Source organism: Carassius carassius, chromosome 40 (genome assembly GCF_963082965.1).
Source record: "Carassius carassius chromosome 40, fCarCar2.1, whole genome shotgun sequence".
NCBI lineage: Eukaryota > Metazoa > Chordata > Actinopteri > Cypriniformes > Cyprinidae > Carassius > Carassius carassius.
In genome coordinates, this window is record NC_081794.1 from 19,633,382 (window position 1) to 19,657,127 (window position 23,746).

At 40.1% G+C, this 23,746-nt stretch overlaps 1 protein-coding gene across 1 annotated transcript; it reads right to left on the bottom strand.

Annotated features, from left to right (window-relative positions):
- Window positions 1-4,195: 4,195 nt before the first annotated feature.
- On the bottom strand, window positions 4,196-9,387 carry sh2d4bb (SH2 domain containing 4Bb). The gene is made up of 8 exons (XM_059531543.1): window positions 9,228-9,387; window positions 7,932-8,091; window positions 7,610-7,763; window positions 6,803-6,941; window positions 6,475-6,705; window positions 6,057-6,179; window positions 4,533-4,753; window positions 4,196-4,319 (listed from the first exon to the last, which is right to left on the bottom strand). Exons 1-8 carry the CDS (start codon window positions 9,385-9,387, stop codon window positions 4,227-4,229), a joined length of 1,281 nt encoding a protein of 426 aa, XP_059387526.1. The 3' UTR covers window positions 4,196-4,226.
- Window positions 9,388-23,746: the final 14,359 nt, after the last annotated feature.

The window sequence follows — 23,746 nt, forward strand, 5'->3', positions numbered from 1 at the left end:
CTGCTTATACTTGTTTTATTCTGCTTTTTTATATAAAAATGATTGTGTGACTGGAAAAATGCAAAGGAAATGACATTTGTTGTCAGATAAAAGGGTGGGATGCTTGTCAACATTTCAGTGGCATGAGTTTGTAATGAATTCTTGAGCAGGGGCTGTAGGTGTCCACTAGCGTTCTCTGGAATAGCCTAGTTATTGGCATGTACGTTTTGTCCTGGGCCCTGTTATTTTAAGCGACAACCCTGTTTTTTAGGGCTTATTACCGAGTTGGAGTGAATTTCTATGCTGTTGTGGGCTATTGAGTCAGATATAATCCGTTGCCTGCTGCTGAGCACTTTCCAGAATATACATTGTTGTTTTTCTCACAAAGCAGAATGGCAGGTTGATGAAAAATCTATGAATAGCAATTGCACCGCAATATGTCAGCATCAGGGGTTGTATGGACAGATGTTCAATAGTGCGGGGACGGTCTCCATATGTGTGATAGCGATTTATTGATGGGGGTGATTAAGCATGTGAGGTGTTTTGGTGTCTTTAGAGGAAGTAAACATCACTGAGAATGTTCTACACAGCCAACAGTCTCTGAGGACTAATATATGTCTGTCGTGCACCAGTCTCCAAACCTTAGCAATTAACAGCAGTGTTTTGTTCTTTAAATGTCTTCTGCTTGAACCAGCTGGCAGGTAGTCACACAAACCTGCCAGACCTTTGGCATATCGACTTTAGGACGGTTATATCTTAAATAGGCTATTTCGTAATAATAGACTGTCATTGAAGAATTAGGCCTAATTGAAATAATGGCAGTCTCTGTGAACAGCTGCACAGAATACACTGGGAAAAATAGTGGAAAACATGTCTATATCAGAATGTAATAATAAGCACAGAATGTTTCACAGACAGAAAATAAAGCATGGTTTTGCTTGGGGAGAGCTTTCCAATATGCACGCCACTGAGTGGCGTCTGTACTTCCCGGTCAGAGAGCACCTGTCCATCAAAAGCTCACTATCCAATCAGAGTAGATCACTGCTAAGCCCGCCCCCACGAGAACTTTGTGTCAAAACACCAAACGAAAAACTGCGAAACGTAAGCGAAATCTGTGGCAATGAATTCAGAATCCATGATTAGCGAAAACAAATCTTTGAAAAACATTAACAAAGAATGAAGCATATTTGAAGAGCCTCTTAAATTTGTACGACTGAGTGCATTTTTTTCATTTTAATTGTGTTTTTCTTCTTTTGTAATGGCATATTTTTGATAGTTTCTGAAAAAGTTACCTTCAGTTTTATAAAGTTTTGTTCATTATTATTGAAACAAATGTAATTCCATAGTAATCATTGGTTCAATTGATTGTACAAAACTTGTAAACATCACTTTGTATTCACCCTGGTCCATTTCATTTATATGTTTTTAGGGGCTATTAGTTGTTGTCGTTCCATTGCTTCTGGCTGGGATTGTATGGTAACCAATACTGTTGTAAGACGAGCTGATAGTACTGGGTCTGAAAACTCTCCAGGCCAATTAAATTAACTTAAATAGCTTAAATTAAGTCTCTTTTGTTGATTCTGGATGTACCCATTTTTTCCAAGGACGCCCATTTTCTCTCACCATCATTTTGAATTTGATTGCAAACTGCTGAGTCAGTTACTAATCAAAGTCAAGCTTCATATTGTAAGGGTACCTGAGCAATTTGCCACTCCTACAAAAGAGTGGACTCAACAGATCTTCAAATCATGGCAGAAGAAAACAAGGTTTTTGCCCAAAACAATGTGGATGTAGTAGCACAGCAAGTCAAGTTATGGCAGAAGGTGGTTGATTCTAACCCTCATGTATAGCTTTGTAATGCACATTCATATATTTTTAGCAACATGCGCTGAAAATGTTGTAACTTCATAAGTTTTTATTGTATTGTTTTTATATTATCATGATGCATTTGAATGGGTATATAATTTTTAATATTCTTGGACATGTTTGAGTAAAGCAGGTGCTGTGAAGATCATTGGGTCAGTTTAATGCATGTTGGCATCATGTTACATTGGCTGGCGTTTGACAGGAACCCTTTGTGTCTGGGATATTGGCTTTGTTACTTTTTTCTGACTGTCATCAGCTGCCTGGTACTGTTTATGAATAAGTATCTAATTTTCCATTCTCCAAAAGTCTTATCAATCACTGATGGCGATTAGAAAAACACCTGCTTGACTAGAAATATATTGGTAAACTGAAACTGCCTTTCCTAAGTTTTTTTTCCCCCCTTTCCCATAGTCTTTCATCAGAGTTTCTCTGTGTCACCCTGCACCTCTACTCCAATGAACGCTGTGTTTGTCAGGTCTTTGTTGATCCTTCTATAGCTGAAACAAGCTCCTTCCTCTTGAACAATGTGCAGATTAGCAAGGTCAGCCATGCGCTTCACAGTAACCTGATCCCTTTTATGCCTCTGTGTGTGTGTGTGCGGGAAGTCAGAGAAGTTGCTGTTTGTACTCAGGGACTTGGGACATGGAATCATAGAGGGACACTGGAAAATTGGCAGAAAGACTAGGGTCTGACACATTACGGGGTTGGGATGGTCACACTATGCTTGAATATGCACAGATGTTTCATTTTTAGTTGCATACCAATGTTTGCATTTGGTGAACTTAGAATTCTGACCTTTGACCCTGGAAAAAAACTTATTAAAAGAGTAGTTCATGCAAAAATGACTTTGCAGTGAATGGGTGCCATCAAATGAGAGTCCAAACAGCTTATAAAAACATCACAGTAATCCACAAAGTCAAGTGAATACACTTCATTGTTAAGATTTTTTTAGCTAAAATACAAGTCCTCTATCCATAATATTGCTTTCTCCAGTGAAAAAGTAATCTCATCTGAATCAGGAGTGAAATATGCACAGATTGACCCGATGGATTTTGATGTGAGTGGAAAACAGGAGATGGATGCTTTCATTGGAGAAAGCATTATTATTGATAATGTTTTGGCCAGTAGCCTTTGCCCTTAATGTATTAAGGACAGCTTTTCACTTTAAAAAGTGTTAATTGATAGACTGGAGTCATGTGGATTACTTGTGGATTATTGTGATGTTTTAGCAGATGTTTGTACTCTGATTCTGACATTCTGATGCGGCTGGTCTGAGATTAACTACTTGAGACCTGATCGCATGTTCCAAAACACTACCAGCTTGATTTTCCAGCAGGATCAAAGTGGAAAGGTGCAAGATTTGTAGTGTTGGTATATTTTAAAATGTTAAGATTTCTCTTAAGTTATTATTGATTCAAAATAGGAGACCTGGGTTGTGACATCATATCCTGTTGCCTGTATTCTCCCACTGGAGTCTAATAGACCAATTCAAGAAATGTTTGTGGGCGGAGCCTATCTGGTGGCAGAAAATGGGAATTGTCAAGTAGCAGTCTATGGAAGAAGAATGAATAAAATAATAAAAAAAAGGTAAATTTGAGTTTATATTTCAAAATTCTAACTTTATTTGCACAATTTCTCAATTCTGTTAAGGAAAATCAACTCCTCTTTCTCTCTTTTCCTCTTTTCATGAATGATATCCCTGACTTCTGTCTGAACTAGGAGATATAAACTTGAAAAAAAGTAAGTATTGTGAGTTAAAAGGTAAATGTTATGTAAAATGTTAATGGTAATAGGTTTAAATAATATTTCACGCTGTAACTGTAAGGCTAATACAATATGAACAGTCCCCAATGAACTGCATATGTAAATATTATGTAGACCTACTGTTTAAATCAAATTTATCCTATAAAAGCAGAGTAATCATTACACTTTTCACCCATAATCAGTCCATTTAAACGTGTGTGTTTAGCTTCAAATGGCATCTTTGAAGACGGTACTCTATAAAAATTATTTGCTTTCCGATTCTGGCATCCAAAGGCACAAAAATATATTTTTCTCTTATTCTATGGATTTTACTCATTTCGCTCAACTTGTTACCAGTGTTTTTCTGCCACCACAATGCGTGCACAGCTGTAAGTGACGTAACTGTGACATCTACTCCAAATTGGTCTATTTAGTTCTGTATGCTTAAAGTGTAATGTGACCTCACCTTTTCTATCGCTTCCATGTGAACCGAATAAGCAAATTAAATTAAAGAGTATTTATTAACATTTGACAGAAGACACTTGGCAAACTATAAATAAAAGCTGTGCCATGCTGTTGAAAGGATGTGAAGGCAAGAGATACAGCAGCCAAATTGAGATTCACAACCATAGAAACCATCACTGAAAAAGCCCTCCATAGTCAGCTGGGGAGCTTCTCGGCCTGCAGGGATCCTGGAGTAGTTCTCCTCCAGACGTCGTGATCACTTCCTCCTGCAGGAAAACAGACCATCAGCCAACAAAACCAACATCAGTTCTGGGGCAACCGAGCATCGCTATCAATCCTCTGCATCAAACGCACAGATGGAAGGACAGGTGTGCTCGCCACATCTATGTTTCTCATGCCCCATGGGGTCTGCAATCGCCTCATGAGCATGTTTGTCAGTCACACTACAACAATAGTACTATTCTGTAGTTCCAGCTTACCTTATGGAAGTCTATGAGGTCAGCTAAGGTGGCGTGACGGTTCTGGTCTACACCTAGAAAGCTGTAATAGTCACCCGATGCGTCGATGAGGAAGTGCTTGAAGCCCGAGGTGGTGCGGCAGGACAACGTGTAGCCCCAGATCCGCTCGCTCACTCTGACCAAGAAACAGCCCTCTGCTGCATTCACTAGCAAAGCCTCTGAATCCTGCCGTGATATTATTCCTGCAGAGGCAGGAGACGAGTGACAGTGAGAAAGACAGATGGAGAGCCGGAGATGGGACGAGGCAAAGTAACAGACAGGAAAAGGCAGATATGGAGAGAGATTGAGTGAGAGTGCGGTTGGAAGTGCAGGTGTTGTGCTCTGATCTTAAAGTGACGCTGGCAGAACTCTCTTGTTTCCTGGTTGAATGGCATCACTCAGATGGTCGTTAATCTTATCATTGTCCAATCAGAGGCCACACACTGTGGCTCCAATCATCCTGGCACAAGCAGTGAATTATTGAGTTTTTCTGTCTGCATCTCTTTTCCTCTCTCTGTCTCTTTCATTATTATTTTATCGATTAAATCGATGTTTTTCCTTCACTGCAACCACTAAACTACTGCCCGTTCCCACTAAACTGTGACTTTTGAGTCCATTTCTAAAAAATACATCAGAGACCTTTTTACGTGACTCCTGTCAACGTTGCCCCTGTGCATTGAACACTTTGGATAGCTTCAGCGGAACCCTAGCACCGGTCAAGCGCTGTAATGTGTTACTTGAGGTTCAAACAATTTCAACTCCAACTTCAACTGACCCCATTTGCCACTGACCTTTTGAAGTGCAGTCAATGGTTAACGGACAGTTTTCATGATGTGTCTTTGCAATCTTTTGCAATCTTTTTCAGTCTTTTTCTTGCTTTCAATGGATATATATATATATTAGTATATTTTAATAAGTTATTCATTCCTTTGATGGCACAGCTTTATTTTCAGCAGTCGTTACTCCAGTCTTCAGTGTCATGTGATCCTTTAGAAATCATTCTAATATGCCGATTTGGTGTTCAAGAAACATTTCTTATCAAAAGTGTTGACAACAGTTGTGCTGCTTAATATGTTTATGGAAATCATGACCCTTTTCAGGATTCTTTGATGAACTGAATGTTAAGAAATGTCTTTCTGTCATTTTTGATCAATTTAATGTGTGCTTATGGAATAGAAGTACTCATTTCTTACTGACCCCAAACTTAGATATTGTAATATTTTTTAAGAATTTGTCATACTTTTTGCTGTTATCCAACATTTATTTGCCAGTTATTTTTCTGAAACTATCAATGTTTATGTGTTGCATCATTTTACTCAGCAAAATGTCAACCTCCATGTGGTGTCCTTTGCTTTCATAGTTTAGTGTGTTAATTTTAATGTTAGTTTGCAATCTCATGAAATCACCCTACCATGATGCAATCTATGTCATGTGTGGATGTCAAAGGGTTAAAACAATATGCTTGTATTAGGACCTCAGGGAAGGGAACGTTCTAGCCATGTTTACCGTGGAACCAGGGTGCGATGGTGTTGCTACTTCGCTCATATCCCGCTCGTCTCGGTCTCTGCTCCTCTTTAAACCAGCGGATGATGGATTCACGAGAGTTCGGCCTGGGAGGACGAATCCAGACTGGGCTGAAATGCAATGGAAGACAGTATTGTGATGTGCAGTTAGCATGCTAATCTTTCATTATTTGTTTCACTTTCTGTATGTGAGCGGTATGTTTTGTCAAAAATGTAATTTCCTCTATATTAACTTCTTGATCCCTAAAAACAATATCACACTAGCAAAAAATAAATGGGATATGGTCCAGATCATTTGTTATTGATTTAATTATTGATTTACCATTCCGTGAGCGACGGTGTGACTGGACTGCAGTAACGTCGGTGTTGTCTGCGCCGGTAATGGCCTGAGGTAAGTTGACCAGAACTAGCTCCAGATGAATGGCTGGCCTCAGCTGGAGGGGATGGATGTTCAGTGGCCGTGCCGTGCCGTCGGTTGTGACCCGATCCGTTCAGGTGTGTCTTATGGAACAGACCGCTAAGTCCAGCCACCAGGCCCTTCTCGATAGCTCGCAGAGACTGCCGCTTGTATTCATCTCTAGCCCGCCGTGCCTTGCACTTCATCTCCTCATCTGCTGCCTTGGAGCGTCGCACTGTGGGAGGCGGAGAGGAATTTGAATAGAAATAAGCTACTTTGTATTAGAGCAGCCACACTACCCATTTTCTTTCCCATTCCGTTTGTTCTCTCACATTGTTCCTGCCATTCTTTGTCATCTCTCTCGCTCCTCTTTTCCTCCTGCTTCAGAGAGATGTACAGCTCCTTTGCTCTCCTCTCTTCCGTTTGGCGGATTTCTTCCTCGCCTCTCTGTCTCTCTACCTCCTCACATTTCTGTGAAAAAAGGAGAAAGAATCAGCCATAGCTAACACAAAGGCATAGAAGTTTCACCTCGACTTTCTTATGTTGTCTAATTCTTGGTGAATATAAATGATTAATTTGGTCGACGATGTCATTAACCCAAACATCAGTGCTTTCAACTCTTATATATCAGGCGTACAAATGTTGGCCTCGTGTCTCAGAGATCACCATCTACATTCTGAGAGGTTGCCAACTTTTTAATAATTCATTCTCTGAACATGGAACACATAGTAATTAAGCCTAATTAACCTCAAACTCTATTATGAGACAATGATTAAAGGCCTGGTTGAAGAATAAATGCAAGGACCCTTAACTATTGGATCTCTTGTCACAATTGAGATCACGATTATTATTTATTATGCTTTAGTAGTAGTAACAGCGAGTAGCAGTCGCGCAAAAAAATTATTTTGTAAATATAAATATATGTTTGTGTAAGATGTGTTAATATGACCAAACAGTATACATTTTTTTAATGAGGACTAGTGTACTTTTTAAAATCCACCTGGCTTAAATATCTGAGGGAACACGAGGCATGACACTGTATTTAATGTTTTGTTTAGAACTGTCATGCTTTCAAAAGACGCATAACATATTCTGTGTTTTTGTTTTTACTCAAAGGAACATATTCCAGCCAAACCCACCTTCAGTTCCTCTCTAATGCGATCTTCCTCTTCTTCCTGCTTGGCTGCCTTTCTGTCATCTGTCTCCTCCTTCCATTTTTCTGCCACGAAGCGAGCCTTTTCCTTCGCCATGGCATCTCGAAACTTCTTTTCAATCTCTGCCTCCTTCACACGCCTCAGGAAATTCAGCAGGAGTTGAGTAATGCACTTTCCATCCCTCTGTACTTCTGTTATTATTACCCGCCCCCCTCTCATTTTTAAGTTGAATCACATCTGTCAATCTTCACCCACCACAAATATCCCACTGCTCCCTTCCCTTGACCCTGTCCCAAGGTTCTCTCACCGGAGTTCCTGTGCTTCTCGCTGGGCCTGCTTCCTGGCTCTCTCCTCCATCAGTTTTTCCACAATGTCTTCAAAGGGCTTGTCCCCCGGGGCCTCCCCCATTACCCATACCCACACATCTCCATCTGAGCCCAGAAGCCACTGAATGCCTCTGCGGTCGCCTGGGATGAGATAGCAAACGACAAATATGAAAAAAATATAAGATTTCCTCCACTTTCCAGACCCATCAGACCGTATTCAGATAAGAAAAAGACAAAATAACACAGACGCTGCGACAAAGCTAGAGGAGATTATCCTACTGGGATCCTTTGTACACTGCGGGAACATGACAACCGAACAAGATAATGTAAGCACTTTTGAAAACAAGGGGACATTACCTGTCAGCTCACAGACACAATCAGTGACGTCCTTTGATGCAGGGAGATTGCACTTGCAATATGATGTAAACCCAATTTGCTTATTTGCACCACTGCCTAAAAGTTGAAGTGTGTAGTTTTATAGATGTACTTTACTGAAATAATTTCTCCTATACCTCGTTAGTATGCAGAGACACCATGCACCATTCTTAGACAGATTTACCCAGAAAGTATTGTGGCTCTGTGGTGCTTTCAGGACAATGCCGTCTTTCAGCATTCGAACCAGACCTAGAAGCAATATTGGTTCTGTGGAGTCTGAGGGAGTTCGTAAGTTTTAAAAATACATATATTTCTGCATTTTTCATTTGGTGCATGAGGCTAATGGAACAAAATTACACACTTAAACTCACAACACAATCTATGAAGAAATGGTTTTCTATGTCATTTAGAAAAAAATTATAATGACTTTATAAGGGCAAAATAATTTGAACCTTTAAAATACTAACTCAGAATATTTCTCACGATGATCAAAATAAATTAATACTTTTATGTAGCAAGGGCGCATTAAATGCATGCTTGGTGGACATTACTGACCGCAAACTTTTGAATGTTAGTGTATATATGAAGACCAAAGAGCATTATTATATACAAAATTTATATATACTTTTGCATTACAAGTGATAAACAAATGACCAAATAAATGATATTTAAAAACTGTACAGTACTAAAGCTTTTCTAAGGACTAATATTGCTTTTGAAAAGTGTTATTTTTCTTGCCACTTTTTATTTTAAATGCCACTTGGTTTGGTAATTTGTTATCTAACACGAGACATACATTTTTGAGAGTGCCTTAAATGTCAAAATATTCCTTGTAACAACGGTTTATTAAAACACTCATTTTTTATTTGTAGACTTTATCAAAAAAAGGTCCAAGGACTCACTTTTTTTCACATCATGACTTGGATCTCTCCTCTCTCTCTCATTCCAGCGTCGCACCTGCTCCTCCCGAATCTTGTAGAAGAGGATCTGTTTCTGCTCTTCGTTGAGTTCAGCCAACAGGTCAGGCTCTATATACATATCCTGAAGAATCCGCTGCATCATCCTGACAGGCTGCCAGGTATATGTCTCTTTCGACTCCTTTGACCTTTGTCTGTAGTCACCACAGACTGCAAGCCAAGGTGTCTGCCTGTCTCTCAGGATCAATCTTCTCTGCCTGAGGAAGGACCAAGGTCTATTCAATGTAATGCACAACTGATTGAAGCTCTTTTTCAGGGTGTCATAACAACTGAGAGCCCTCTACTTCCTATCACCCCCTATTTCATACCTCTCTGTTCAACAAGTGTTGATCAGAACTGCATCCCTTCCTTTAATCTTGACCCAAGTATGGTCTCTATCTCTCCTCTTCTCGTATGCTGCAATGGTGTTTTGTTCTTGCGTTTAGATCCTTTATGGAGTTTAATTTCACCCTCTCCCCCCTCTATCTGTCTCCTGCAGTGACCCTACAGACCAGGTGTGTCTGACACTGCTACCTGTGTGTGACAGCTCGAAATGATTTTGTTCAGCTCCTTTGCAGGTCAAAATACATCTACAGATATGATTTTGAAATGAATTGAGTTTTCTCTAGGCTATACCTTTATGCCACAAAATTTAAATGGCAGATTGATATCAACAATATGCAAGCAATTACTCAGTGAGGTCAAATAATGAAACAGACATATTATTACGAAAGAAGAATTTATATGTTATTACGGATGCAACTTGAACATTTGGGATAAGATGTGTGTGTGAGCGTATGTGGGCATGTTATCTGACCTGTCCCTTTCTCCCTACCTTTTCATGGTGTAATCTTACATCTGCGACTCATATTGCCATAGCTCTGCATTAGCAGATGGTGTTAACCCACCCACACCCCCCTCTTTTAACCCTGGACACCAGGTAGTCCTTGAAAAGACAATAATGGCCAGGGACTTTGGTTCGCTGTATAATTATTTGTTTGAAGCTTAATTTATGAGGTCCCATTGTCTAGTTTTATTGGTTACATTTAATATATATTTATTTGTTCACATGCTGTTTAATGATGTCAGCATAATTGAAAACGTTATTATTTTTGTGCCAGATAAATACTGCTCTGATTGCATCTGATCGTTTTGTTGTTTGATTGTTGTATATTTAAAAAGATATTGCCCCTCTCAGTGTGAAATATACTGAATAACATTGATGCAGACCCCCCCCCCAGAAATTGCTAGTATATTTCACAAATAATTACAAATCAGCAAGTCAAACATTGAATAAAACTTAAAATTTGGGAGTGTAAAGTCTGAAATAGTAAACTTTGAAAGATACATTTAAACTAAAACAAACAAAAACATATATCCCTGAAATCAAAGGGGGTAACAAGTTACATAATCAGATTACTTTTTCAAGTAAAATACCACATTATTGGTAATTCTAATCTCACCTGCACAAAAACAGACCCAATATTACTCAAAATGATTAAAAGTGAAAAGCAAACCTGCAATAATTACGCTGATTAAATCACAAAAATTCTTTTTGTTTAATCTCATTTTATTAAGTGTCTTTGCTGCAGAACTTTTTGATTCAAGTTCACTAGAATGATTCAAGATTTACAGAGCTACATGAGTTTGGTTTAGGATGAACTATTAACAGTGTTGGGAAGGTTACTTTGGAAATGTAATAGGTTACAGATTACAAGTTACCCTATTTAAAATGTAATAGTAGTGTAACTTTTTTAATTACTTTAATAAAGTAATGTAACTAATTACTTTTGAGTACATTTTGATTACTTTTATAAATTTCTAATGAATGTTAATTTGCAACTGTTAATCATCTTCAACCATTTTACACCATGCAGGTTTAACCTTAACAGTAGTGCTCAATGCTGTCAGACTTTCACCATCCTTCATCACCTGAATTAAGATGATCAAATTTGAACACCTCCACCACACAATCAAACTTTAGTACTGCCTTTTACTTAGAGATTGATCTGCAGTTCAAAGCAGATTTAAAATCAAAAGAAATAGTTTATAGATACTGTTTTTGAAACCAAATCTTTGCATAACTACAGGCATCTAACTGCATCTAACAATGGTTTGGGGAAAAATAGTTAATAAAAAAATAAAAGCATATACATCAACTCAAATACGGTTATCTAATAAGCATGTGTCCTATTTTGTGTACTAAACTCCTGAAACATTGGTGTCTTTTTGAAACACTGCTGTCTCTTTGTATATGATATGATGATAGTTTCTCAAAATAAGTAAAAATGAAGTGACTGTTCTAGAGATTAATTTCCATGAGGGGCGGACTGGGAAAAAAATAGGCTGGGAAATCTCACACTCATACACCCACAACCCATTCTGAAACATGGACAACCCTATTTTTTTTTTTGGACCTGACATGAAAAAGATTTGAATCCTTAGGTTGGGGACTTGCAACGTAATCAAGAGTTCTTTCCTGAACTGCACCTTCACTTCCATTATCCATCCATCTCTCTCATATGACTTTAATACTGAAGATTTTTATTTGACTTTTACCATGTTTTGTAAGTGCAATTTTGTTTTTTTGGCTAATTAATTACCACTTGTATTTATTTTTACTACAAATTCCATAATTAAACCATGGTTAGTGCCATACCATAGGCTATATTAATTTTCCTAAGGGTTGTGTATTTGTATCCACTAGCTCCCCCTAAACCTATGATAAAATATGATGATTTGTCTGCTAACTTACTACTGTAACATTACAAAAGATAATAATGACGTCGTTTATACAGTATTTTGAGTGATTGCGAGCAATGTGCTGCTGCTGCTTGACTAAGTAAACAAAGACAAAACTACATTAGCATATTTACAGATGAAACTGACCTGCACCTGAAACCCTGAACAGAAGAGTCGCTTCTCTGCTCCAGCTGTGCGCTTACACAGTTCACTCCGGTCTCTCTCTCTCGCATTGATTACTCGGAGTCTGATCCAAATCGTTCGGCGGAGGCGCGAGAGCGCGCGAGCCCAACCATTGCCAGTCACGACTAACCGATTCATGATTTATTAGAAATTTAATTATCGAATGGCGGATTCGGAAATAATCGCTTTAGTATATTCGCCCTGCAATTACACAATAACAATATTAAAGTAGAAGGCCAAATCGTCTGCCAGGCCACCGGGAATAGTCCCGGTTCTCCCGATGTCCAGTCAGCGCCTGATTTCCACAGACACGCAGAATGTGCAGGATTCATATTCAGTCTTTTTGCGGCTTAATATTCACAGACATCAGTCCATATCGGGTTTTGATTCAAGTGTACTGACCTGCTTTTGATTTATTCGTCCAAAATGTGGCATACTGCGTCCGCGTTATAGGCTGAATTCCATTTTTTATTACTCGATTCTACGAATGTGTTTTCCGCGTCTCGGAGATTATGGGCCATATGTCTTAGTGCAATTTGGGAAAGTATAAGCTGTATGTGGATGTGTGTAAATATTCAAATGTAATCCTCTTTGTAATCGTTACAATTTTCATAAGTAACTGTAATTTAATTACTCATTTTTTCTTAGTAACTGTAACTGATTACTGTTACATTTATTTTGTAATTAAATTACGTAACGCCGTTACATGTAACTAGTTACTCCCCAACACTGACTATTAATGAATCAGGTTCAGATGACAGAGGGCTATTAGGATAAAATTATTTAACTAGACTGAATCAAACTTTTGAAAGCAACAGTTGAGAGAAGGAAGACAATGCGATTCATTAGAATGAATACAAATATGACATTAATAAACACTGCTAATCGTTCTGCAAGCTGCATTTATAGAAACAGCTACTGTGACTCTTGAAAGCCAACCTGATTTGTTACAGGCCCAAAATAAAATGATTATCATATATGTCTATATACATAACAGATGTTTTTATTTTGCAGTTTTGTTTAATTTTCACACAATTAATGCAACTATATTCTGAAAGCTTTGACTGGATGGGCCCTGGCCTTTATGTGCCACATCCTGCAGTTTATTTGCTTGAACAAATAAGAAGTTTGTAGCTCAACACGCTACATTGTCAAAGCAGCTTCCCCATCACTAGCTCTGTGTATTGTAATTGACTTTCTGACGTCAGTATTTTCATCTTCATGTCTCTCTTCACCTCTTGTCCCTTGCCGCCCTTTGGACCTGATTTCTACAAGGGGCTTTACATGTTCTGCATAAACCCCCCCGACCTCGTAATTACTCATCTCTCTCCTGACTATTATTCTAGTGTCACTTATTCATCCTGGTCACTATTAGCCAAAGGCAACAGGGAACAAGAGCGAGGGAAACAGAATAAAGAATGAGTGGAAGAGAGAAAGCAAGCAAATGAACAAATGAATGTATTTGGTAATAGTCAAACTGAAACGTTTTAGGGAAATTTTACATTCAAGAACACTATACAGCGGTAATATTTTTTCACAACTGCTGAAAGCTGTCAGGTTTCATGGGAGAACTCCAACACAAATGCTAATTATGCCATTGATGTAATAATCATGTCTAACAGTGAGACTCGTTATCAAATACAAATTAATCAAAAACAAAACCCTGTCATGCCTGTCCAAAGCTCGGTGTTTACACTAATGCAGCTAAATCATGGTGGGCGGATTTGGGCAAAGATTGAGACTAATTATGTCATTTAGCCTTTCGCACCACACAGCCAGCACTCAGCGTGTTTACTTTCCTTTCAAACTCACCACTTGTGAGGACTTGTGACCTGAGAGGGCCTTTCTTCCATTATGTGGAAAGCAGTGACTTTTAATATCACTACTGCAGTATACAACATTATCAAAGATGTGTGTTGGATGTTTATGTCAGTGCTGCTTAATAAAACAGCAGCTCTTTTCATCTTCATCTGATGACCTGTCAAGCCAAATTGGCCCTTATAGACCGTAGAGGACTGGGAGGAGCTGGTTTCCATGCGAGCCCATTAAATAATGATTATATACTCCCATCTGACTGCTGTGCATCATGCGTCCAGATTGATACTTGGTGTTTATTTAATGCGGCACGGCAACATACACTGAACTTGTCTGATCTTTACTGTCATGGAGTATTTTTAATGCAGGCCTGAGTATAAAAAAATAGTCACTTAAAGTGATGGATGGAGAGGAGGAGATTGAGATCTGCATTGACAGCTGTCTGCCACTGCTAGGAACTGTGGGATTGTGGGTTGCTGTATCCAGCAATTTCCACTAGAGGCCACTGTTTTTCAGTGGAACCACAGAGGGGCGTCGTAACACATTGTCGGTAGAATGTCCATGTCCTTGCCTTCTTCTCAAAACATAATTACAGCAGTCAGATTTGGTCCAACCGACCTGAGCCCCATCCGGTAGACTCTACCTGTGAGTAGTAATGAGAACAGCTTAGATGGCTCAGGAAATGAAAGTGGAGGAAAATGAGAGACAATAGTGACACAGACAGACTGACATGGCATGTCAATTTGACCTGGGGATGAAACAGAAAGAGAGAAGACACAGGAGGTAATCATATACACATACGCAGCAGTCATACTGTGCTTGGCTTGATGCCTCTAATTCCGTATTCGGGTCTCATTTACACTGAAAAGGTCACACATACCTCATTTCTACATAATATGATGGAGGCAGTAAGTGTCTGAAACCAAACCTTCATTTCACAGTGTGTGAATCAGTTTTTTGGCATCGCAGAAACACCCTGCTGCTTTTCTCCTCGGCACCTCAGAGGACGCGTCCCCTTTCGCCTCCTGCAGGTCATTCTCTTGAGGAAACCTCTGTCAGAGTCTGTCATCAGCGCCAGCTGTGCCTTGGTGAAACCAGAATATAGATGGGCAGTTTTATTTGTGGCTTGTCAAGCTATATTTGGGCAAAGGCCAAAAAAGTAGCAATTTAACATACATTTTGGTTATTTTTTACAAATGTGATACAAAAATAGTGCAGTTTATCTGTGTGAAAGTATACATTGGATAGATTGAAAAATTTCATTGTAAAATGTATTTCTGTGGATGTTCAGTGATATTTAATAATGAAACAATACAAATGTTTACTTATTCTAATGTTTATTTATAAGTGATTTGTCACACGTATAGCCTAATGTATTTGAATTTCCTTCATTTGGACGATTTTCTCTGCAATCACTGATTTATGAAATTAATTTGATTAACTAAAAACCATGTGTCATTAATTCAAATCAAATTTTCAATCGATTGACAGCTCCACCAAAAAAGTCCCTTGTGCTGTCAACATAAATTTAACATGAGATCCTGTCACCTCCTGACCAGAGCAAACAGACAAAGAACCAGACAAATAGTCAAAGGGAGAAACTCTGACGCTGATAAATATTTTTATGTGACTGCTGGGAAGGTTGTGATAGTTCCCTTCACATTTATGATTGTGAGTTGTATTTTATTATTTATTGATTTGCCTGATTTTGATTGCGACCCATGAGATGGGTTGTAGAGAAGACAGCTTTTCAACATCCCTTTGTCTCAGCAGTCGAGGTTGTACACATACTCATATTTTATTTGTCTATGAATTTTGCTTGTGTTTACATAAAAACAGATAACAAATGACATTTTGTTTAAAAAATATTTCATATTTATGTTTTATATATTTCAAATAGATTATATTTTATATCTGAAAATATAATATTTAAAAATATATTATATTTGTGAATTTGTATATACCAGCTCCACTCCCTGGACAGGACAGGATGGCCCTGTATATATATATATATATATATATATGAAGAGTTCAAATGCAAAAGCCTCTAAGTGCCATTTTAAATTTTCTACATTTTTATCAGGCTCATGTGTAGGTTCAGTAATTTCACTTTAATTGCTATGAATAGTTTCTTTTATTTACCATTAAAGTAAATTAACTGGAGTCTGAGAAAATAACCAAATTTAGAAGAACATTTTGGATGGCACTTTGAGGCTTTTGCATCTGAACTCTTCATATATATATATACATATATATATGATGTGTTCAGATGCAAAAGCCTCAAAGTGCCATCCTATATATATATGTGTGTGTGTGTGTGTGGATATATTATTATTATTAATAAATAAAAATAGAAAATGTGTATTTTCAACGACATTTAACTACCTGCCATATATAGGCCTATTAGTAGCCTATTGTGTTGTACAGTATATTTCTTTTATGTGGTTTTTATGTGGTATTTATGTTTTGTTTGTTTTTTAATGTTTTTTTTTCGAGACATTATAATAAAATTTTTACCAATGTGTATTTTAACCACATTTATTTACAGCAATTTAAGTTTCATTAGGCTGACCTAAACTTATATTTAGCATAAAATGTTTATGGTTCATTTTGAGTTGGATATGAGTACAGGTAAAGATGTGCAGTTCGGCGAGTTAGAAAGGCAGTTTTTCAGTGACCTTGACAAATTCTGCGACTGACTGAGTGAGTGAGCCGTTTCAGAATGTTTGTCTGTGACTCGATTCACTGAAAAGAACCACATCTAAAGAGTAATTCATCTGCGAATCGGACGACACTGCTAGCACCATAGTGTGTTACGCGAGTAAAGCAGTCTTTAGCTGCGTCAGAATTCCCATTCTTTCCAAGTATGAATTTAATTTAATAACAGACTTCCAGATGGTTGATGGAACGCGTTCTTTAGATATGCAGGTGAGTTGAGAATATACATTCACAGTCACAGGCTTATGCATCCTCGATGTTGCTATTGTAGTTTTAACTATATTTGACCAATGACTTCCTAACAACAACCGAGATTGTGTTGTTTTTAAATGGAGCAGTTGAGTTCTCAATTTCCAGGCTTACTCAGTTGAGTCTGCAACACTGCTTTTACTCGTTTGTCACAGACCAAGCACTGACAGCGTTCACTGGGATACTACAGAAACTCCCAGATCGAAAAAGCAAAAGCTGAAAAGAATCAGTGGAGATGAAACACAGTTCTTGAACAAAGGCACTAAGATGTGACAAGCTCTTGCTCTTCTTCTGTCATTCACACAGAGTGTTTTCTCAAACCGCTTTTTGATTTGTGGTGTTACCTTGTGATGGGCTTCTGCTGTCTGGCTCCTGTGGGTGACCCAGTGTCCTTCTGCCAGCCACTTTTTAACTGCACTGACATTGACACAGAGTGACAAATATTTTTGTGTTTGTGACTGTGTATGTCTGTTAATGTGTGACAATGCAAACACAACCCTTGCAATGACCTCTCCTGGGATGCTCTCAGCAGATACACGCTTCACCCCAGACAGCTGAAATGCCAAACAGGTCTCATGAGTGTGGACAGGCCAAGGGATCATCGCACAGCAGCAGCCTTTTACTGCTGTCACTCAAACACCATTCCTTTTCTCCATCCCTCACAATCCAGCTTTCAATTTCCAAACCTTTGATTTACGGTCATAGAAAGAATGAGAGAGTGTGTGCTTATTTGAGCTAAGAAAGCTTTGATCTTGTGTTATATTTGTTCTGTGGATTAAATGTATTTTAATGCAACGCTGATGATGTTTAGGCTGCTTTCCACACCTCTTCATCTGCATGCATCCATGCTGAAATAGGGCTGATTTTTACTCTTCCCCCGAGTAAAAATAAAAATTTCCCATAGAAAAATAATCAGACATGTATGTCTCTTGACTAGATTAATATTGTTGTCTATTTGTCTGAATCTGGGCTGCACCTTTGCTCTGCTGTTTGTTATGGCCATCAATTTAACGTTAATTAAGTGCAGTTAATTTTAACAAAATGAATAAATTATGCCCACTGATCTGTATGTAAACTGTACTCCAGCTGATTTCATGTGGTTCAAATGTTGATGGTATGAACAAGGCCTTCTTAGAGTGATCCTGATGCATTTCCCTTCCACATCCAGCAGTAACACCTCTGCGTCGCCCCGCTTTAATGCAACGTTGTTCATCCTGGCTCCATCCTCCAGCTTCATGTAGTGTGGACTTTGGGTTCGAAACTCTCATCAAATTTTGTGAAATCATTCTTCTCTGTTAAGATGTGGGATGTTGCTCCACAGTCTACCATTAGTCCATTTTTTGTAATATTATCTGGAAGAAATGTTTGACTGACTTGTTTCTCACTCTCAGAAATGTTTCTCACTTCCTCTTTGTGCCCGTCTTTTCTCCGGCGACATGTCTCATCACTGTGTGTTGAATTCTATGGTAGCTGCACCACTTAGGTACACCTTTTTGGCGGCAATCACGTGCAACATGACCACGGTTTCCACATACATAGCAGGTCACGGATGCTAGGTTTACTTTCATCACATTGCCAGTTTTGGGTTTATCATCAAATTTTTCTGTCTCTTCATAGCTTCTTAGTTTGCTTTTGAACTGGGTGAAAGTCAATTCTTCACTACTCTGTGTAGTATGGATAGCGAAAGGTTTGTAGGAATCTGGCAGGCCCTTTAGGATCATAGCTATTATCAGTCCGTCACTTATTACTTCTTTTGCGTTCCTTAGGGAAGTCACCGCTTTCTCAGCTCAGATAATGTAGTCTGTTATCGTCTCGTCAGATTCCTTCTTTAAGGAAGTTAGTTCAGTGTATAGGGCGATAATTCTCGGCTTACCCTGACTGGCGTAGTGATTTCGAAGTATTTCCAGAGCTTTCCTGCCATCATCAGTCGCCTCTCGCATCACCAGTGACAAGCTTTTATCGTCGAGAAACTGGATTAGTTCAGCGTAGCACTCCTCATTCTTTTCCTCGTCTATATCCCCGGTAGAAAGTATTGTTTCTTTTAAACCCAGTAATCTCAGATGACCAAGAAATTTTACTTCCCATAGTTCGAAGTTATTTTCGTCTCCATCCAAGACTAGCCTCTGCCATCTTCCTCCTGTCACGTTAGCATTGGCGCGCCTGGGCCCATAACCTGTTAAGTTTTCGTTTCTCTCCATCATGCTTATGTGCAATATGTTGTTGTCATCCATCCATTAAAGATTACTACAAATATAACTTCTTGGTATTGTTTTATTTACTGTTTTCATCTCAATGCACTGGCATAGCATCAGTGCTCGAGGGAGCAGCAACAGATTCAATGAAAAGGTGGACTCAAGTCAAAATAAAAGTCCCGCCTTTTCACACATGCGCACAATGAACTCTTGCACATTTTTGTGTATACAACAGTCAGTATCATAATCTAACATAAAATAAAAAAATAATAGTAAGCAACATAATATAACATAAAGCATGAGAACATAACTCAACAATTATAATTTTTTTTTACTGTGTTCGGCATGGTGGGCCGCATGTGATTTCATGACGTGCCGCGGGTTGAGATCCACTGGTTTAGAGCTGCAGGATTTGTGGAGTAGCAGGACCCCCAAATAGATTGACAAAAGTCATAATAGGAACAAGAAATTATACCACTACTGCTTCGTTTGTGATGGTCGTTTATTTATTTATTTATTTTTTTTGATATTAAGTCGCAATGTTTTCAGTTTATTGATGATCTGACTTTGTCTTGTGAATGCATTGCTCTCGGAGACAGTTAACAGTTATTTTATCATACGTTACTGCATCACTAACAGTTTCTCTCAGATGACAACAAATTTCTTCATCCACCCGGATAAGGAGAAGCGCTTTAATTTCACTGTCGCTTCAGTTGGATGACATTTATTTTATTTTCTTAAACAGTGCGTGAATGCGTCACATTGTTATGATTGGCCCGGAGTAGACGTCTTACGTCACTGCGTTCTAAACTCGTATGTGCCCATACCGGTAATTTTCCTTCTGCGTTCACACACAGCAGAATTCCGGCAATTTACTGGTAATGTTACAATTTCTCATACCGGTAAATTGCCGGAACGAATTTACCGGTATTTTTGAAAAGATCCTGTTCACACATGATCTCTTTACGGCAATTTACCGGTAATTTTCCGGAAAAGTCTGTATGTGTGAAAGGGCTTAAAGTGGAACAGAACAGAATGGAATGGTACAAACTAATGCTTTTATTCAGTGAGGACACATTAAATTATTCAGTGACAGTAAAGATGTTTACATTGTTAACAAAAAAAAAAAACGATTTCAAATAAATGCAGCTTTGAACTTTCTATGAATAAAAGAATGCTTAAAAAGTAAAATAGTTTACACAAAAATATTAAGTAGCACACAGTTTCAACGTTGATCGATAAAAAACATTTCTTGAGGGCAAAATGAGCATATTAGAATAATTTCTGAGTGATCATTTGTTACTGAAGACTGGTGTGTAGCTTTGCCAACACAGGAATAAATTACACTTTAAAATGTATTAAAGAAGTCCTATTATGCCCCTCTTTACAATATTTAATATAAGTCTCTGGTGTCCCCAGAATGTGTTTGTGAAGTTTCAGCTCAAAATAACCCACAAATATCATTTTGAAAATGCCTATTTGGAGTGGAAGCAGAAACACACTGTTTTCTGGGCGTTCACATCTGGAGCACGCACACAGAAAGCAGCTGTCACACAGCATGTGAGTACTAAATTAAGTTCTCTTTTATGTCTTATTGCTCTTAAACTGTCAAATACATACAAGTTTATGTTAAAAACACATGGGTTTAAAAACAGTCGGTTGTGTCTGTTTTTAAACAGCTGGGAAAGAAATTGCATGTTTATGTCAGATATGTGTGGCAGCAGTGTAATATACAGTAAATAAATCAATAAAGCACTGCTATCGTGTCTCCTCTGAGACTGGGACTTTAAATAGGGTTCTGTGTTTATCAGCGCAGCCAAAGACATAACAGTTAGCATGCTTTGCTCAAACTTTTGTCTTGGCGGTAATATTATAAGATCTCCTTTTACATCACGGGAGAGTGAAGTCTGAGCGACTCATATTTTCACAAGCTTAGAAAATAAAAAATTACTGGGTTGTTCATTTTCACTTTTTCTGGACTGGTGGTAGATGCACTGGGGACCCAGATGTAGCACTTAAACAAAGAAAAAAACAGTTCCTTTTCAGGAACTCGAGCTGCGTCGAAACGCTTTTGGGGAACGTCCCTGACGAGACAGACTCTGAATATCGTGTGCAATCAGTCCATCGGAAAGGCGTGACATCACGGGCGGGGTGACGTAGCGACCAAGAAGCTATAAAAGCACGTGCCGTGCAGCTGGCTTCAGCTTCGAATCTGTCAGCAAGCGCTCTGTGTGTGCATGTCAAAAGTCTGTCCTGTTGGTCCTATTTATTGTTGTCTGTCCCTTAGCTTAAAAAGATCGCTAAAACAGGTCAATATGCCTAAGCAAAAGCAAAAGACCAAACATTTGAAGGGCGATTCCTAGCCACGTTACAGATTGTGTGTTCCTCCCTGCCCTCGCTACATTACGAGCGGGGATACACACAGGCTGTGCGTGGCTTGCCTGGGATCGAAGCACGCTGAGTCGACTCTCGAGGGGGCCGACTGCCCGCATTGCGAACGTTTGCCAATGCGGACGCTTCGATCCCGGAGGGCTCTCTTCGAGGAGGGAGCTTTCACCAGCGTTCCTCGCGGTGCTGGCCCCGCTTCTGCCAAGGCAGAGCGTCTGCTGCACTCGTGGGGTTCGCAGGTGGATCTGTCAGAAGGAATGGAGACGGGCCAGTCCTTATCTCCTTCCTCATCTGCCAGATCCGGTGCCCAAACCCTGGGTTCGGAAGCACGCTCGTCGGTTTCTTCCCCCCAGGGTGAGGGATCAGCTCTTCACCTCTCGTCCTCCGAGGAGGTCGATGTGGAGACTGTTGCTGGGGATTCGCCACCCCTGTCGCCCCAGTATGAGGAGCTTTTGGAGGTGGTCACGCGTGCAGTAGATAAATTAAAAATCGACTGGCCTGCTGAGAAACAGACTGAGCCGCAGAGAAGCAAATTAGACGAACGCTTTCTGCGGCCGAAGCAACCACCTCCACGTCGGAGCCTTCCGATGAGTTATCGAGATCGTGGAATCACCCGTATTCGACCCGCCTCTTTGGCCCTGATTCACTATATTATGGCAACGTGATGGGGCTGGGAGAGCGTGGTTATAGAGCGATGCCACGGGTCGAGCAGACGCTCGCGGGCTATCTGTCACCCGGTTCGGCCTCGTCTCTAAAGGCTCCGACATTGCCCACTAAGCCGCTTCGAGTTACATCATCGCTAGTGGGCAAAGGTTATGTGGCAGCAGGTCAGGCTGGGGCGTGCCTTCATACTATGGCAGTCCTGCAAGCTTATCAGGCTCCTCCCTCGTCGCTCTCGTGGTGCATCTGGACGGGAGATGACCACGCCACATACCGGCTCCTCACACCGGGAAGCGCAAAAGCAGAGCGTCGCCACTCGTGCTCCCCCAATGTCGGAACCGAGGGCAACGACGCTCTGAGTCGGGGGCTTCTAGGGCAAAAACCGATTTAAGATCTGTCATCGAAGCCCGGAAGTCCTCGACGAAAAGATCTTGACGCCAGGATCCAGAGGGTAGCCCCTGCTGGGGTAGAGCGCGGTTGACCTCATTATATGGTGCCCGTCTCACCTCAGTACCCTCAGGAGGTCGGTCTGCCAACCCTGCCAGAGCTTCAGGGCGCAGCGGCCTCCAGCGAGCGCCACCCCCAGTTACTTCCGCCCGTGAGTGTAGCGGAGCTGGGATGCTCGCCGCCCCTTTGGGGGCCTCTTACACCAGAGGTCAGTCTCGAGAGACTGATTCCCTTAGTAGATTATTTAGCAGCGTGGAAGCTACTGCCAAATGTATCTCAATGGGTCCTGCGTACAATAGAAAGAGGCTATTGCATTCAGTTCGGTCATCCACCACCGAAGTTCAACGGGGTTACACCGACTGTGGTCGGCCCCCAGCAGGCTCTGGTTATGGAACAAGAAGTGAATACCCTATTAAGGAAGGAGGCCATCGAGGTGGTCCCTCCTCTAGACAGGGAATCCGGATTTTACAGCCGGTATTTCATAGTTCCAAAGAAGGATGGGGGGTTGCGTCCGATCTTAGACTTACGTCTCCTGAACCGCTCAGTTATGTCACTGAAGTTCAAGATGCTCACTGTCAACCAGGTTGTAGCTCAAATCAGATCCGAGGACTGGTTTGTCACAATAGATCTCAAAGACGCATACTTCCACATATCCATCCTTCCACAACACAGGAAGTTTCTGAGGTTCGCTTTCGGGGCAAAGCTTATCAATATCGAGTACTTCCCTTTGGCCTCGCACTCTCACCCCGCACATTCACGAAATGTATGGATGCGGCTCTGGTATCCCTCCGTATGCAGGGCATCCGCATTTTAAACTATATCGATGATTGGTTGATCCTAGCTCAATCAGAGCAGATGGCGGCTCGACATGGAGATGTCGTTCTCGCACACATGGGGGAGCTGGGTTTGAGACTAAACGCCAAGAAGAGTGTACTTTCTCCAGTTCAGAGAACCACCTATCTAGGCGTAGTGTGGAATTCGACCACGATGCAGGCACGCTTGTCTCCTGCTCGGATCGAGTCGATCCTCACATCAGTCGAGAGAGTCAAAGAAGGCCAGTCACTCACTGTC